The 18,601-nt window shown below is 33.6% G+C and overlaps 1 protein-coding gene across 1 annotated transcript in view; it reads right to left on the bottom strand.

Moving 5' to 3' along the window:
• Positions 1–18,601, bottom strand: part of LOC111153773 (sperm tail PG-rich repeat containing 2) — a 596,073-nt gene that overhangs the window by 233,043 nt on the left and 344,429 nt on the right. The window contains exon 10 of the mRNA XM_022513010.1: positions 8,943–9,058. Coding sequence (XP_022368718.1) covers positions 8,943–9,058 — 116 coding nt within the window. The remainder of the gene's footprint in view (positions 1–8,942; positions 9,059–18,601) is intronic.

Raw genomic sequence — 18,601 nt, 5'->3', positions numbered from 1 at the left:
ACTAAGAGAAAGGTGACTTGTCACACCTACAAGTGAATCCTCACAAAACTGTCAATGGATTTTTCAGCAGAAACCTTGGAGGACAGGGGCACCTGGGTGGCTCTGTGGGTTAAAGCCTCTGCCTTCGGCTCAGGTCATGATCCCAGGGTCCTGGGATCGAGCCCCACGTTGGGCTCTCTGCTCTGCAGGGAGCCTGCTTTCTCCCCTCTCTCTGCCTGCCTCTCTGCCTACTTGTGATCTCTCTCTCTCTGTCAAATAAATAAAATCTTTAAAAAAAAAAAAAAAGAAACCTTGGAGGACAGAAGGAAATGGGATGATAAATTCAAAGTGTTGGGAGAAAAAATTACTGGTATTTCAGTGGGGGAAAAAAATGGTGATGTAGGAGAACACAGATTCCCTGTTTTCTCACAGAAATCAATGACTGGACAGCTATCCATGAACAAAAACAGCTCTGGAAGACGTTTAGAGTCCACCTGGGAAATTTTAACAACACACTATAACCAAAAAACTGAGAATAATAGCACAAGAAGAGAAAGAAGACAACTCAATTTTGCCTGGTTTTTCTTCCTCCAAGTGGCATTTTTTAATGCCAAGAAGCAACTTCCCAGCATGAAAGAGTTTCATTCACCAACAAAATAAGAATAGAGTGAGTGATCATCTTCTCCAGCCTGTTAGGGGTACTGTAGGAAAGTCCTACTTTGGTTTCACCCTACCCAGACCAACAAAACAAAGACATCTAGAGCTGGCTAGAAACAAGAAAGAAAAAGCAGAGGCTATTATTAGCATACATACATCATAAGCAATTGCAGTTCACAGAGACCTACTCTGCAGACAAATTCAGCAGATTTCACCACTGATGACAAAGCCTAAGTCCAGCACACCTGCTGCAGACCCCAGTAGATTTCATTAGCTTTCCCCCTCACAGGTATTTGAATTCACTGATGCCAGCCACATGAGCCACTTCTTTCAGTCCCCCAACCACCCCTGCCAGAATCTGGGACAACACTAGCATTCATCCAAGGTATCTGTGACTGGACAAGTGTAAGATACCAGCCACTTGAGCTCCTCTCTGCCTATGCCAGACCCTAGGGGACATGACCATAGCCAGCTTTGGCTTCTGCAGCTCTACAAGATAAAACAGCTAAAATAATTAATAAAGTGGCATTAGTTAAGTCCTAACCTATCATAGACATAGAGTGGCTAGATGGATTAAAAAAAAAAATACAACTGTATGGGTATTTCAAGTTTAAGGATACACATAGATTGAAAGTAAAGGGACAGAAAAAGATATTCTACGCAAGTAGGAAATAAGAGAGCAAGGATAAATACACTTATATCATAAAAAAATAGACTTAAAGTCAAAAATTGTAAAAGCATACAAAGGAAGTCATTATATAATCACAAAGTGGCAAATTCATCAAGAGGATATAACAATTGTAAATATATATGCACCCAAAAACAGAGTACCTAAATGTATTAAACAAACCCTAACAGACCTACAAGGAGAAACAGACAATACGGTAAGAGTAGAGAATTTCAGTCATCACTTTCAAAAATGGATAGATTATCCAGATACAAAATCAATAAGAAAACACTGGATTTGAACTATGCCTTGGACCAGAAGGACCTAATGGACACATATGGAATATTCTATGCAATACAAAAGAATACATTCTTCTCAAGTGCACAAGAAACAGTTTCCAAGATAGATTGTTAGGTCACAAAACAAGCCTTAGCAAATGTAAGGAGATTGAAATATAACAAATATATTTTCCAACCCCAATGGTATGAAATTAGAAATCAATAAAAGGGAAAAAAACAATAAATTCACAAATATGTAGAAATTAAACAACACACTCTTGAACAACAAATGGATCAAAGAAGAAATCAAATGAGAAGCCAAAAATATTTTGAAACAAATAAAAATGGAAACAAAACATACCAAAATTTATGAGAGGTAGTAAAAGCAGTTTTGAGAGGAAAGTTTATAGCATTAAATGCTTACATTAAGAAAAAAACAAAAAAGGGGGTGCCTGGGTGGCTCAGTCATTAAGTGTTTGCCCTCAGCTCAGGTGATGATTCCAGGATCCAGAGATCAAGCCCCACATCAGGCTCCCTGCTCTGAGGGAAGCCTGCTTCTCCTTCTCCCACTCCCCCTGCTTGTGTTCCTTCTCTCACTGTGTCTCTCTCTGTCAAATAAATAAACAAAATCTTAAAAAAAAAAAAAGATCACAAATTAAAAACAAAACAAAACAATTTTACATCTTATGGAACTAGAAAAAGAACAAATTAAGTCCAAAGTTAGCAGAAAGAAGGAGACAACAAAGATCAGGACATAAATACATGAAATACAGACCAGAAAACAATACAAAAGATGAATGAAACAAAAAATCTGTTTGTTTTTTTTTTAAAGAGAAAGGAATAAAGAAAATTGACAGACCAGAGACACCTGGGTTAAGCATCTGCCTTCAACTCAAGTCATGATCTTGGAGTTCCAGGATCATCTGCATCAGGCTCCTCAGCAGGGAGTCTGTTTCTCCTTCTGCCCCTGCCCCTGTTCATGCTCTCTTTCTCTCACTCTCTCTCTCAAATAAATAGATAAAATCTTAAAAAAAAAAAAAAAAAAGAAAAGAAAGAAAGAAAATTGACAGGCTTTAGCTAGACTAAGGAAAAAAGAGAAGACAAATTCATCATCAAAGAGGAGCCATTACGACTAACACCACAGAAACAGAAAGGATCATAAGAAATTACTATAAACAATTATACACCAAGAAATTGAATGACCTAGAAGAAATGGATAAATCCCTAAAACATACAACCTACCAACACTAAATTATGAAAAAAACAGAAAATCTGAACAGACCCACAACTAGAAATAAGATTAAATCAGTAATCAAAAACCTCCCAACAAAGAAAAGCCCAGGACCAAATGGTTTCACTGGTAGATTCTACTTATATTTTAAAGGATCAATGCCAGTCATTCTCAAATTCTCCCAAACATTTGATGAGCAGATAATACTCTCAAACTCATTTTATAAGGCCAGCATTTCCCTGATAGCAAAGCTAGATAAGGATATTACAAGAATAGAAAATTACAGGCCATTAATACCTGATGATGCAAATTTCTCAACAAAATACTACCACACTGAATTCAACAGCACCCTGAAAGGATCTTATATCATGATCAAGTGAGATTTATTTCTGGGATGCAAGGATGGTTCAACATATACAAATCAATAAATGTGATATAACACATTAACAGAATAAAAGATAAAAATCATATGATCATCTCAATATATGCAAAAAAAATTAACAAAATCCAGCATCATTTTATGATAAAAACCCCCAGCAAATTGGATATAGAATAAACATAACTCAATATAATAAAGATCATATATGACATGCCCACAGCTAATATCATATTCAGTAATAAAAAGCTAAAAGATTTTTTGCTAAAACAAGATGAAGATAAGAGTGCTCACTCTACCCATGCCTATTTAATGTGGCACTAGAAGTCCTATCAAGAGCAGTTAGGCAAGAAAAAGGAATAAATATCATCCAGATTAGAAAAAATGAAGTGAAATTATCTGCTTGCAGATGACATAATCTTACATATAGATAATCCTAAAGGTACCACAATTTGTTAGAAATAATAAATGAATTCAGTGAAGTTACAGGATACAAAATGAAAACAAAAAATTAGTTACATTATATACACTAACAACAAACTATCCAAAAATATTTTTTAAATGATCCCATTTTTAATAGCATCAAAAACAAACAAACAAAGAAAAATACTTAGGGACATGTAACCAAGGAAGTTAAAGATCTGTACACTGAAAATTATAAGACAATGATGAGAAAACTTCAAGACACAAAAAAATAGCAAGATATCCTATGGTTTGTGAGCTAGAAAAATCAATAATTTTAAAATGTGCATACTGCCTAAATTGATATTCAATGCAATCCCTATCGAAATCCCAAAGGCATTTTTCACAGAAATAAAAAAAAAAAGTCAAAATTTGTATGGAACACAGAAGACCTGAAGCAGCCAAAGCAATCCTGAGAAAGAACAATAGAGCTAGAGGTATCACACTTTCTAATTTCAAAATATATTACAAGGCTATAGTAATCAAAACAGTATGGTACTAGCCTAAAAACAGACAAATATACAAAGACAACAGAATTGAGAGCCCAGAAATTAACTTTTGCAATGTATGATCAACTAATCCTTGAGAAGGATACTAAGAATATACAATAGGTAAAGGATAGTCTCTTCTAATAAATGGTTTTAGGAAAACTGGATAGCCACCTGCAAAAGAATAAGATTGCAGCCTTAACATAATACTCACCAAAAAAACTGAATTAAAGACTTAAATCTAACACCTAAAACCATGAAATTCCTAAAACATAGGGAAAAAGTTCCTTGACATTAGTCTTTGCAATGATTCTTTTAGATATGATACCAAGTATAACTAAAATAAACAAGCAGGACTACATCAAACTGAAGAGTATCTGCACAGTAAAAGAAAAAAAAACAAAAAGTCAACCAATAAAAAGGAAGAAAATAAGGGCAAACCATCTATCTGATAAGGGGATAATATAAGAAATATATGAGGAACTCATACAACTCAACAGAAGAAAAAAAAAAAACTAAAAAAAAATGGCAGAGGACCTGAATAAATATTTTTCCAAAGACGATATAGAAACGGTCAACAGGTATATGAAAAAGTGCTCAACATTATTCATCATCAGGGAAATGCAAATCAAAAACACAATGAGATGTCACATCATATCTGTTAGAATGGATAACATCAAAAAGACAAGAGATAACAAATGTTGGTAAGGATGTAGATAAAAGGTAACTATTGTCCACTGTTGGTGGGAATATAAATTGGTACAGCCACTATAAAAAACAGTACAGAAATTCCTTAAAAATTAAAAATAAAGCTACCATAACCAGCAATTCCCAGATTATATTCTGGGAATATATCTGAAGGAAAGGAATTATTGTCTTGAAGAGACATCTGCACTTTCCTGTCACTCTACCATTACTCACAGTAGTAAAGATAGAGGACAACCTAAGTATCCATCAATGGATGAATGGATAAAGAAGTTGTGGTTTGTGTGCATAACAATGGAATATTATCCAACCATTTAAAAAAAAAAAAAAAGAACGCTATCTTGCCATTTGTGACAACATGGATGGATCTTGAAAGCATCATACTAAGTGAAATAGGTTAGACAGAGAAAAATACTGTATGTTTATACTTGTATGTAAAAGCTGTACTGATTAGGATATAGTAAAATTGTGCTTGCCAGGGATTAAGAAATAGAAGAAATTGAAAGAAATTGGGTAAAAGGTATATACCTTCTTTTAGAAAATGAATAAATTCTGGAGATCTTATATACTGCATGGTGACTATAGTTAACAATACTATATTATTACTTCAATAGATCTTACTTAACCTTTAAGAATAGGTATTAACTGTTAACACCATACACACAAAAAATGACAACTATGCAAGGTGATGGTATCATTTATTACTACCTCATTGTGGCAATAATTTATAATACATATACATATGTCAATTATATCTCAAAGAGTAGAAAAAATTATATTCAAAAAATACTTCTATTATTAAACTTCAATTAATTTCAGTAGAATTTGCTTTTTTAAAGAGATGTGTATTTAAATTTTTCTGTATATTTAAATGAGGATTTTTTTAAAAGTTAAATTCATTGAAATTTCTTCTATCTAGTTTTTAAAATATTCTCATAATAACTGTCAATTTTAATTTCCAGAAAATAATGTAGTGCCTCGTGTTTAAACCTTAAAAAGCTGGCATTTAGTGAGAAGACTTACTCAACAAGAGAATGTGAATAAGTCAGTAAAACCTGCTGTTATTTTAAAAGGACATATACATATTCTTCTCACTGTGAATTAAGTAAGTAAATGTTTATTAATAGGTAAAGATTAGTGACTTAATCCTGGGAAGAAAGTCCTACCATTAACCATTGTGTTGCTTTATACTATAAGCATTTATTAATATGTTACTATATGCCAGATTCTGTGGTTGAAGTCCTAGTAATATAAAAGTAAATAAGTCTTGCTCTCATGTAGCTCAGAAACTACTATTGGGAGTTCTTGACTGAAGCCATAGGTGAGCTTTTGTAGATAAATAAACTATCTAAAATTGTATACACAGGGTTTTGTTAGGAGTGTACATGCAATGTTTTCTTCCTAAGTAAAGAGTCTCTAGGTTTCATTGTATCTTCAAAAGGGTCAGCAATAGTTAACCAATAAATATCAACAACTAGAAGGAGCAAAAGAGACAAACAGATTAGTTTGTAATTGAAAGATAGTGTGAATAATAATCCAATGGCAAATCTGACCCCTCCCCCCCACACACACCCCAAAAAAGAAAAAAAAAAGGAAAACCCTAATTCTGCCTGGGAAACTCAAAAGATTATTCACACAAGAATAAAAATGGCAAGTGGAATTTGCATATGTGGTTGTGTAACTTGAAAGAGCTATTGTTATAGATATTATTATAAGTACCACCCACGTTAGATAAGCTGGATCCAGTATGAATATGTGACACTGAGAGCCTGTAACAGATAATGGCACAAGTCCTACACATTTAACCACTTTTTAAATAGAACATAATATTGTAGTCTTAAAACAATGTTCTAAATTTCTAGAATCATCTTTTTCTGTTAAAAAAAAAAGTAAAATATTTAAGGCAAATATGTTCTCAAGAGTTACCAACTTAAATTAAACTTACTAAAGTCAAGAGAGAAAAAAAGTATTGAATTAAAAAATAAGAGCAAGTTACAATAAAAGACCTAGTAATTTATTGGCCTATCAGATTAAAAATAACTTTTTCTTATAAAAAGGAAAATCTTTCAGGAAAATTACCTGTTCAAAAAAGTTTTCAAATATTAAAGAAAACATAGTGTTGGAAGGCAAAAAATATTACTCAGTTCTCAACAGGAAAGTTACCTTGCAGTGCAGTATATATATAGGACATATTAGTTTGAAATTTCAGGCAGTATCTGAATAAACATCATTATCAACCCCATAAATGTTTTCCTTTGACATAGAAAATAATTTGCTGTAGTAAATGACTATGAGGAAGTATAAATATAATTTATAAAATCTTATGAAAGAAAAAGAATGTCTTTAAATATTAGAAAGACTAGAAAATGCACCTTCTATGATAAATATATAACAAAATAAAAGGAAAACATTAGATTTACTGATATTATTATTTGTAAATACCATTAAAATTAGGTTTTTTTAAATATTTTATTTATTTATTTGACAGAGAGAGAGAGATCACAAGTAGGCAGAGAGGCAGGCAGAGAGAGAGGGGGAAGCAGGCTCCCTGCTGAGCAGAGAGCCCGATGCAGTTCTCCATCCCAGGACCCTGAGATCATGACCTGAGCTGAAGGAGAGGCTCAAACCACTGAACCACCCAGGTGCCCCATAAAATCAGTTTTAAAAAAGTATGGGAGAAGTGTTCAGCTAATGATTTAATGTGATAATTTGATTAGACTATGAACAGCCATACCACTAACTTATGAAGACTGATAGCTTACTGATCAAGACTTACTTCAAGACACTCCCTCACTGTGCCCAATAACCCAAAGTAAACAAGTCATAAACTTTGCCCAATCCCAACCAATTCCCCATTTGTAAGACCTGTCTTACATCACACACCCCAGTTCCTAAAACATCAGAAGTCCTTTGACTTGCACCTTCTGAAATACTATTAAGACTATATAGCAGATTCTCCCTTTCTGAAGTAAATAAAATTCGCATTGCTTAATCAGTAGGAATTAGCAGTGGTCTTTTCGGGGAATCAACAGCCCACAAGTGAAATAACAACTCTTCAATCATTTATTTTATTTTATTTTTCTTTTTTTCCTGATGTTATATTATGAATTTGCATTGACAGAATGCCAAAGAAGTTTTTAGGTTATGACATTTTAAATAAGCAGAAAACCATACATTCAAGAAAAATGAACTTGTCATTAGCTAACCCAAAAAACTATATTCACTGTGGTTTGTACTGAGAATTAATTCTTAAATTACTTGCTATGAGTCATTATAAAATATTATAATGGGAATTATACAGTAGAGTGGGGATGTGAGACCTATTCATTCTAGATGAGGAATAAAAGGCCAATTGTGAACACAATTTTTAAAACCTGCAGATTTATTTAAGCCTCCTTATAATCAGAAGGCCCAGAGCTTAAAAGAGTCCTTTATTTATTATGAATCTAAACTATAGCATCTATACTTATTAAAAGAAGATAAAAGATCAATACGTGATTTTACTAGACCAGCACACTATCTTCTGAGCCCTCCATTAAATCCATGATTGCAATAATACTTAAAAATTTCCATTTGTGTATCTAAACAACAAAGTTTTTAAAGTTGCAAGGATGTAAAATACATACATACATATAGATATTATATATATATAAATGCTGTTGTGGACATTTATAGATAAACTAATAAATTAAATAATTCATAAGTCAATCTTTTTTAAAAATGTCAGAATGTATTCAAAAATGCCTTTCTGGGGGACTTGGGTGGCTCAGTCAGTTAAGTGTCAGACACTTGATTTTAGCCCAGGTCATGATCTCAGGGTCATTAGATCAAGCCCCACTTCAGGCTCATATGGCGTGTGGAGCCTGCTTAAGATTCTCTCTCTCCCTCTCCCTCTGCCCCTCCTCCCAGCTCATGCTATCTCTCACTAAATAAGTAAATAAATAAATATTTTTTTAAAAATGACTTCCACAGCCAAAAGAGTTTGATTAGCCAAATATGAATAAAACATATGAAAAGGACTTTAATGTAAACATTTTCAGTACTTTCTGGATATTATTCTATTCTTTTGCTACTGATAAAAGAGATATTAGTAACAAACCTCATATGTTGCTGGACCAGGAGTTATCTCTTTGGAATCTTTAAAACGCTTTGATGCTTTAACAAATAAGGGTATGGAGCAAGATTTCCTTAAAACGGGATCATATGTTGCAGGTCCTAAAAGAAAACAAATGTAGAAAATAATAAATTATGTTAAAATTATTGATTTGGGTCACATTATTATTCTTAGATCTGTGCTCTTAATGTATAATTTTAGCATCAAACAATCTTGGACCCATTTTTTTTGAATGCTTAAAATCATTCAGGTTAGGGCTTTGAAATATAATAAGCACAAAAAAGTGACTTTTGTCCATCTAATAATTAAATGTAACATAGAAGTATTTTTCCAAAAAAAAAAAAGTACCTCCCCCAAGATACATATACATCATGAGAAAAGACACCAAGTCTTTTATTTCCTAAAAAGGCATTCACATATTCAACAAAGATGTAGTACTTGAAATGTATCTGTAAATATAAATAAGACTTAAAGAAGCAAAAAAGTTTAGCAGCATTCTAGGTGCTAAACATGATAGAAGCCAAGGTACAAAGATGGAATTCATGGAATGATTGGATGTAATGAACATACGGGTTGAATGAAATAGGGCCTAATCCTAAATAAGGATTTTGTATTAGAGGCAATAGGTTTCAAATTGTCTTCTAAAGTGTCCCAGAAATCTGCAGAAAAGCCCAGGGAACAACGTATAGGAAAAGCCCTATACATAGAAGGTGCCTGAATTATTTTCATTCAAAACGGCTTTAGATTTACTCTTCTTTGTTTGGATCCTATATACTTTTTTTTTTTTAACTAAATTTGTCTAATAATTTTTTTAAAGCTTTTGGAGGGGCATCTGGGTGGCTCAGTCAGTTAAGATCCAACTCTTGGTTTCAGTTCAGGTCATGATCTCATGGGTCCTGGGATGGAGTCTAGCAAGGGCAGGCAGTCTGCTTGAGATTCTCTCCCTCTACCCCTGCCCGACTCTTCACACCTGTGAGCTCATTCTCTCTCTCTCAAATAAATAAATAAATCTTTAAAAATAAATAAAAAACATAAAAAGCTTTTGGGAACTACTTCCACAGGTAGTGGGTAGCTCCTGAAGGTTTTAGACTAAAGGAGATTCATGAAGAAAGAGGTAGTTTATGAAATAAACTTTGGCAGTACATTATAGAATGGGATGACTTGAAGATTTATTTTAGGGACACTATAAGGAGTTTACTAACATTGGTAAAGAAAAGGAAGAACAACTCAGAAGATTTTCTAAGATAAGAGATGCAGTAAATATTTAATATGTATAGTGACTAGAAGAAGATAAAAATGAATAATGGCCACTAAAAGGGCAATACTGTGACAAAAATAAGAAAATACATAAGAGATATCATTGAAGAGGAACATCGTGTGTTTGGTTTTGAGCCAGTTATGTCTGAAAAGATGGCAGCATACCCAAATAGAAATGTTCAGAAGACAAATGGAAATACATAACTGAAGCTCATGAGAAAGCTGTCCTAGAGAAAAGGAAAGGAGTTGTTCACATAGAAGTAATAGCTGAGGTTTCTTTAAGCAAAAGAGCATGGACAGAGAAAATTGAATAACTGAGGACTGAAACTTGGAGGAGCTGCATATAGGAAGGGAGGGGAATAGTCAAAGAAGGAAATTATCTAGTGAGTAGAATACGGCTAGTAAAACATCACAGAGAGAAAATAGGGAGAGGTTTTTTTTTTTCTTTTCTTTTCTCCATTCACATGTTAACCAATACTTATCGAGTATCTGTCACTTGCCCAGGCTGTATTTCCAGAGAGTGCTTAGAGGTCTTACTATATCATGTTGCAAAAAGAGACTTCACAGACAAGTCACTCTGGAGCATGTGGAACAGTGATGATGAATGAAACTAAATTAGAGGGCATCAAAGAGACAGTGTGGGGAGAGGAAGGAATAACATGAGCACAGAATATTGACAATGGACATAAACAGTGAAATAGTAGATATAAAGATGTTAGCAGAATACAAAAGTAATGCCTCTATCTCCCTATTACACATGCAATTAAAAACTACCACTTTGAAGAACAGATCCTTGCAGATGTTTTCACCAAAACTAAAATATATTAGAATTGATAAATTCACATGAAACATTTTTAAGGCTTTAAATTCACTAATATCGGACACTTCAAAATTTACAATAAAAGATGACATTTGGCTCTAGTTCAATCCTTCTAACATTAATTCAATTAAGAAGATAGATATCCAAAATTATAAAGCCTTTGTGAGAAGCTGCTATGAACTGAATTTCAGTTTGTGCTCCCCCCACCAAATTCATATATTAAAACCCTAATCACCAATGTGATAGTATTTCAAGATGAGGCCTTTAGACAGTAATTAGGGGTGGGGGCACCTGGGTGGCTCAGTCCATTAAGACAGCTGCCTTTGTCTCACACCATGATTCCAGGGTCCTGGGACCGAGCTCTGCATCAGGCTCCCTGCTCAGTGGGGAGCCTGCTTCTCCCTCTGCCCCTCCCCTCTCTGCTCTCTCTCTAGTTCTCTCTCAAAAAAATAAATAAAATCTTAAAAAAAAAAAAAGGTATTTAGGTCACAAGAATAGAGCTCCTCATGATGGGATTACTGCCCTTACAAAAAGAGACATGAGAGAATTTATTTCCATTCTCTGTCTCTGCTGTGTATACAGATGTCTATCTGCAAGCCAGGAGGAAGACCCTCACTAAATCAAATTTCACTTTGGGCACCTTGACTTTGGATTTCCCAGACTCCCAGACTGTAAGAAATAAACTTATACTATTTAAGCTATCCAGTCTACGGCATTTTTGTTATAGCAGTCAGAATGGACTAAGAAGCTCAGTGTTTTAATCTTCAAAAAGGAATCTTGTAGCAGATGCCATCTTGCATGAATGACTTTGGAATAATGTAATTTCTATTCATAATGCAGAGAAACAATGTACATATACAACATAATATCTTTACAAATATATATACAAACTAAACTACATATGGGAAAATATATCAGTTACTTCAGTATGCAGAAAAGAACACAAACTTATCATCAGGAAATGGGTACATGATTCCACAGTCAACTAATTAAAATTGTAACTTTAGCCATAAAGATGTATAAAGGTTAATGCAACAAGTAAGACTATTAACCAAACACTATTTTATCAGTAAACTTCATTTTCAACCCTGAAATGAAATACAGGAAATACAGCCTATTTCCTGTCCTTACTATGATGCTACAGCAATTGATAAATATTTACCTTCATGATTATAACTCATTAAAAGAAAAGAAAAGAAAATATTCAAGTGTAGTTTTAGTAGATTTCCTTCTGTTGGAATTCCTTTGAGGAGCATTAAGTAAAGCAAAACTCTCAATATGCATCTTGTTGCATTTTAGCTCTTAGTTTGCTTTAAGCTACAGAGCATTAAAAAAAAAAAGTCTATTGTACTTGATCTTAAAATATATTTCCAATTACCTGTGTTACTGCTTTTATATAATACAGGTCAAAGATTTACATTGCTTCGCCAGCTGTGATCCACAGATAGATTTTACAGAAATTATCTTCTATTTATTTACTAAAATGCTACACTTTAATCACAGGTCATAGAAGAAGAAAACTTCTCATTCCAAACCAAACACCTATGGAAAAGTCTGCCTGAATCATAACTATTATATAATGGGAATTCAAGAGAAGGTAATCTTATAGCTACATATTTTCCAGCCCTATGCCAACCAACTCTCTACGAAATGTCAACTGATGCTCTAGGGCAAAAATGGAAGAGAACAGGAACCATTTTTAATTTAAAATAAAAATCATTTTGGTACATTAGAGGGGATTCAAAAATAATACCTCTATAAATAAAGTTACAAAACCTCAGATTAAAAAATGTCTATCTTCATAATGAGCCTAAATTTATAAATTATGTGAAATCATGTGAAAAAGAATGAAAACTACTGAAAAGTAAATATCTCATGTGTAAGCATATCTCTAGGAATTAAAAAGCATCTAGAAAATTGTTCACTAAAATGGACCACATGGCTTTAAAATGTCATTTAGAGAGTTGAGTTTTTATGGAACACATTTTGTCATACTGATTTTATATATCCTTCAGCTCTAAAATGAAATAATAGCTAAGACAAAAGATTAGTACACAAGGAACTATTATCATCAATGTCAAAACCACATTTTGGTTTAATGCTCTTTTCCTGATTCTAAGATGTGAGGTAATGAAATGGCACTTCAGATTATGACCAAACAACTGTAGTCTATTAAACTGAGCTGATAGATAATGAGAAAAAACAGACAAGAGTCTCAATAATGCATAAACTTTTAACCAAAATTCCACATATGTTTTACCATCCTGTTAACCTTTCTGTTCAAAAACAAAATGGGGATTACATGTTTTAAGAACTAAGGTCTTAAATACTTGAGACTGACATCTTAAAATTACTATAGAGTATCTAAGAATTATTGTCAACACAGTCCCTAAGACATGGTCTACTATAATGTACTCCAACCTAAGCAGACTGGGAACTGCATCAATTGGAGTCTGCCTAAATCATCCACCAGTTAAAACATGTGTTGCTAGCATTGGGTAAGGAATAGGGCCATCATTATTGTGACGTGGAAATACAAAATCAAATAGATTTGGTTTGACTATAATATATATCTTCAGACAGCAATGTCTGCTTATCATGTACTTCTAAATACATTCTTATGAAATTCTTACCAAAATGTGCATCCATAAGCCCTATCAAATGAAGTCTTTGAACTGATCCTGCACTGATAAGTACATTATACAAATTTAAATGACTTTCATTAGTCTTGTAAATTGAGGTATAATACACTTTCTGTATGAATTTCGGAACCAACTAGAAGGAAAGATGACCAGCTTTCACCTACTACTACTTAAAGTAGGTAGTATATAAATATGTAACACATGAATGACTTTTATTGATGAATGAACAGTTATCAAAGTTATCAAGTAATCAATGAAATATGAAGTTGTTTTTATATGAATATGAAATATGAAATATGAAGTTACCTCACAACTGGCCTGGCAGAGTAGCAAATTTTCCTTTCATAACTGAATTTTGATTTTTATATCCCGCTGTTCCTACTTAAACATTTGGAGCTAGAATGTCAAGAAAATTAGCTAAGCAAAAAAACTAGAGTAAGTCTCAGCATATATTCCAAGTCCTCTTACATCCCCATCATTATTTTAACACTTAATTAAAGATGAATTAATAAGGTAGTCCCTCTAAGACTAGCACATCTCTTTGAATATTATATGTAAAAATCATGGTAATGCTGTATCTTTGTAAAGTACATCAGGTCATAAATTAAGTGATTAGAGTTTTTTAAATATAAACACCAAATTTACTTTGAACATTTGATTAATATTAAGCAAGCTAAATTTTTTTTTTTTTTCAGTAAAATTTTTAAAAATTTTTTTCAGTGTTTTAAAATTCATTGTTTATGGACCACACCCAGTGCTCCATGCAATACATGCCCTCCTTAATACCCACCACCAGGCTCACCAAACACCCCACCCCCTGCCCCTCCAAAACCCTCAGTTTTTTTCTCAGAGTCCACAGTCTCTCATGGTTTGTCTCCCCCTCCAATTTCCCCCAACCCACTTCTCCTCTCCATCTCCCAATGTCCTCCATGTTATTCCTTATGTGCCACAGGTAAGTGAAACCATATGATACTGGACTCTCTCTGCTTGACTTATTTCACTCAGCATAATATCTCTTCCAGTCCCGTCCATGTTGATACAAAAGTTGGGTATTCATCCTTTCTGATGGAGGCATAATACTCCATTGTATATATGAACCATATCTTCTTTATCCATTCGTCTGTTGAAGGGCATCTTGGTTCTTTCCACAGTTTGGTGACTGTGGCCATTGCAGCTATGAACATTGGGGTACAGATGGTCCTTCTTTTCACTACATCTATATCTTTGGGATAAATACCTAGTAGTGTAATTGCAGGGTCATAGGGTAGCTGTATTTTTAATTTCTTAAGGAATCTCCACACTGTTATCCAAAGTGGTTGCACCAACTTGCATTCCCACCAACAGTGTCAGAGGGTTCCCCTTTCTCCACATCTTCTCCAACACTTGTTGTTTACTGTCTTGTTGATTTGGGTCATTATAACTGGTGTAAGATGGTATCTCAATGTGGTTTTGATTTGAATCTCCCCGATGGCTAATGATGATGAACATTTTTTCACATGTCTGTTAGACATTTTTATGTCTTCTTTGGACAAGTGTCTGCTCATGTCTTCTGCCCATTTTTTGACATGATTATCTGTTTTTTGTGTGTTGAGTTTGTGAATTGCTAAGGAAATGTTGAAAAAGAAAAACAAAACTGGGGGCATCACGTTGCCTGATTTCAAGCTTTACTACAAAGCTGTGATCACCAAGACAGCATGGTACTGGCACAAAAACAGATACATAGACCAGTGGAACAGAGTAGAGAGCCCAGACATGGACCCTCAATTCTGGTCAAATAATCTTCGACAAAGCAGGAAAAAATATACAGTGGAAAAAGGACAGTCTCTTCAAAAAATGGTGCTGGGAAAATTGGACAGCCATGTATAGAAAAATGAAACTCGACCATCCCCTTACACAATACACAAAGATAAACTCGAAATGGATAAAAGACCTCAGCATGAGGCAGGAATCTATCAAAATCCCAGAGGAGAACATAGGCAGTAATCTCTTCAACATCAGCCACAGCAACTTCTTTCAAGACATGTCCCCAAAGGCAAAGGAAACAAAAGCAAAAATGAACTTTGGGGACTTCATCAAGATTAAAAGTTTCTGCACAGCAAAGGAAATAGTCAACAAAACAAAGAGGCAACCCACGGAATGGGAAAAGATATTTACAAATGACACTACAGACAAAGGGCTGATATCCAAGATCTATAAAGAACTCCTCAAACTAAAAAAATAAAAAAATAAAAAAAATAAAAAAAAAGAACTCAGCAAACTCAACACATGCAAGCTAAATTCTTTAAGAAAGATATAGAAAATAAATGATTTTTTAAAAAATGTTGAAATGGCTAATTTTACCACTTTAAAATGTAACTATTTGCCATTTTTTTTTTAATTTACTAAAAATTGTTAGGCTCCTAAGTGTGTTTGGATTGGAATTTTTCTCCGACTAGCTCTGCTATAATAAAGCTAGACTCTCAGAGTTTAGAGTTTTCTGGAAGAAGAGCCTACATGATTAATATAGTGACGAGCCAATTAAACAAAGGTTAAGATGTTTATTTGCAACTTAAATGAATAAATTTCTGTATCTTAAAACAAACATTTTATAGATTAAGAAAAGATAAAATGGTTTTCATGCTTTGGTGTGCAAATGCTTTATCTACATTCATCAGAGATTAAGCGAAAGTTAAGTTAACCATTGAACATCTTAGAAAGCTTCTTGCTCCTCTTCAGTAAACTTAAATCTACACCTAGATTTAAATCTAGACAAGAATTTTTTCCTTCACCTTATAGGTTCCCTGCTCACTCTGCTCCTGTGATCTTGTAATATAAATATTCTCTAACTCTGTTGCCATAACTTTATGGAATAATAGCAGACTACTAGGAGAATTCAGCAGAATTCTTCCCTCTCAAGCCTTCCAGTCAACTACCACTAGTTAATTTTAACCAAGACAAATAACAGTAGGATTTGTTTATATTAACAGTGTTTATTTCCAAATAGTAAATGGTTTCCTCATCCAGCTTTAATACCCACGATAAGCAAGGCCTATTCACAGCCCTTCCACAGCTGTGGACATGTTTCTCTTCTGGCCTCTGGCTGAACTTGTTTTATGGCTTGAAATATCAAGACTAAAAAACAAAGAAGATCATATTCAGCACCTTATAATTTAAATTAATCTTTCCCAAAGTGTAGTGCATGGGCCATAGCCATCAGAATCACCCAGATTAGTATCAGATTGTAGATTCCTTGGATTCATGCCAAAATAATAAATAATATTATCTGAAAGTGGAACCAAGAAAACAAAATTTTAACAAATCCCATTGCTTTAGACCCCTAAACTATAATTTAATATGTAGCAATTAGCAAATGTAGCTAAACATCAATTTTTTTTTCTCAAATGATCTCAAGAATTAGTTATCCAAAGGAGAAAACCTGAAATTATGGATGAGACTATCATTTCTCCAAAATATATCTGAATCTCTTATGTCTCAGAGACTGCTTATGGTAGAGCTTCCATCAATGCCTACTTGAGCTGAACTGAGCCAAACTAAAGAAAGAAGCATCTGTTTTTGAGTCAACTAGAATCTACTCCTGTGACCTTAAACATTTTAATTCTTTTCTTTTAATTTTATTTTCTTCCCAGTTAATTGTCTATGCAAAAATGGATACCTTAAGGTCTTTTTTCTATTTACAATGTGAAAATCATGTTTAGATGCTATATCACATAAATGTCTATAAATACATTTAGAATAATTGTTGCCTATGCAATTAGTAGAAGACTGGCAGTGTTAAGATAGGAAAGAGACTTACTTTTTAATGTATAACTTTTAACACATTATGAATTCTGTTATGGCCATGTCACACTATTTCAATTTTAGGCCAAATGTGCAAAACTTATTTCATGATCATGGAAGATGAAATTTTGTGAAGTATAAGTATATCCACATCTCTATTTTATTTTAGTCTATTATTTTCCAGAATAAATAGTTTTTTAAAGATTTTATTTACATATTTATTTGAGAGAGAATGAAAGTGAGAGAGAGAGATTGAAAGAATGAGTAGGGGGAGAGGCAGAGGGAGAAGCAGACTCCCTGCAGAGCAGGGAGCCAAACATGGGACTTGTTCCAAGGACCCTGGGATCATGACCAAAGCCAAAACCAAGAGCTGGATGCTTAATCTACTGAGCCACCCAGGCACCCCCAGGATAAAACTTAAACCAAATTTAAATTCAAGATTTCTGTATACTAGCCATGTGACTTTCAGCAAGAGCTTTTTTTTTTTTTTTTAAAGATTTCACTTATTTATCTGACAAAGAGAGATCACAAGTAGACAGAGAGGCAGGCAGAGAGAGAGGGGGAAGCAAAGCCATGTGACTTTCATAAATTCTCTAAAACTTATGTTTTTGTTTCCTCCTGTGTAAAAGGAGGATAAAATGGCCCAGAAAACTTCCTTAAAGCCACACAATGAGTAAGGACACATCATTCAACCACTTTAAACCCTTGGAACCTCCCTCAAAAAAGGAAAATAAAACCATTTAAATTTTACGGCAAACTGAGCTAATAGCTAAGCTGTGACTGGCTCTATGATTTTAACAACTCTTTCTACTTCATACTGTCTTCTTAATCTTTAGCTCTCTCAAGCATTTTCCAAAAATATCAAATTTGCCAAACAAGTATCATCTTAGTTAAATGAGAATGTTATGCTTTCACCTGAATATGACATTTCTCTAAAAGGTGAATAAAGTCTAGAAGATGGGATAAATTGAGGTCCATATGATAAATTCAGGGATTTTGTTCCTTGATTATTAATTCATTAGCATATCATAAGGATATAATTTTGATTTTACAACTATACTTTTAAATTTGTAAGTACATACACATTTAAGGAAAACAAAAATACAATAATTCTAAAAATCAAATTGTCTTTAAATCTCCATACTGTC

Source organism: Enhydra lutris, unplaced genomic scaffold (genome assembly GCF_002288905.1).
Source record: "Enhydra lutris kenyoni isolate GAN:26980312 unplaced genomic scaffold, ASM228890v2 scaffoldscaffold3, whole genome shotgun sequence".
NCBI classification, from domain to species: Eukaryota; Metazoa; Chordata; class Mammalia; order Carnivora; family Mustelidae; genus Enhydra; species Enhydra lutris.
Note: the sequence above shows the minus strand (reverse complement) of the source record. Positions and strands in the feature narration are given on the sequence as shown.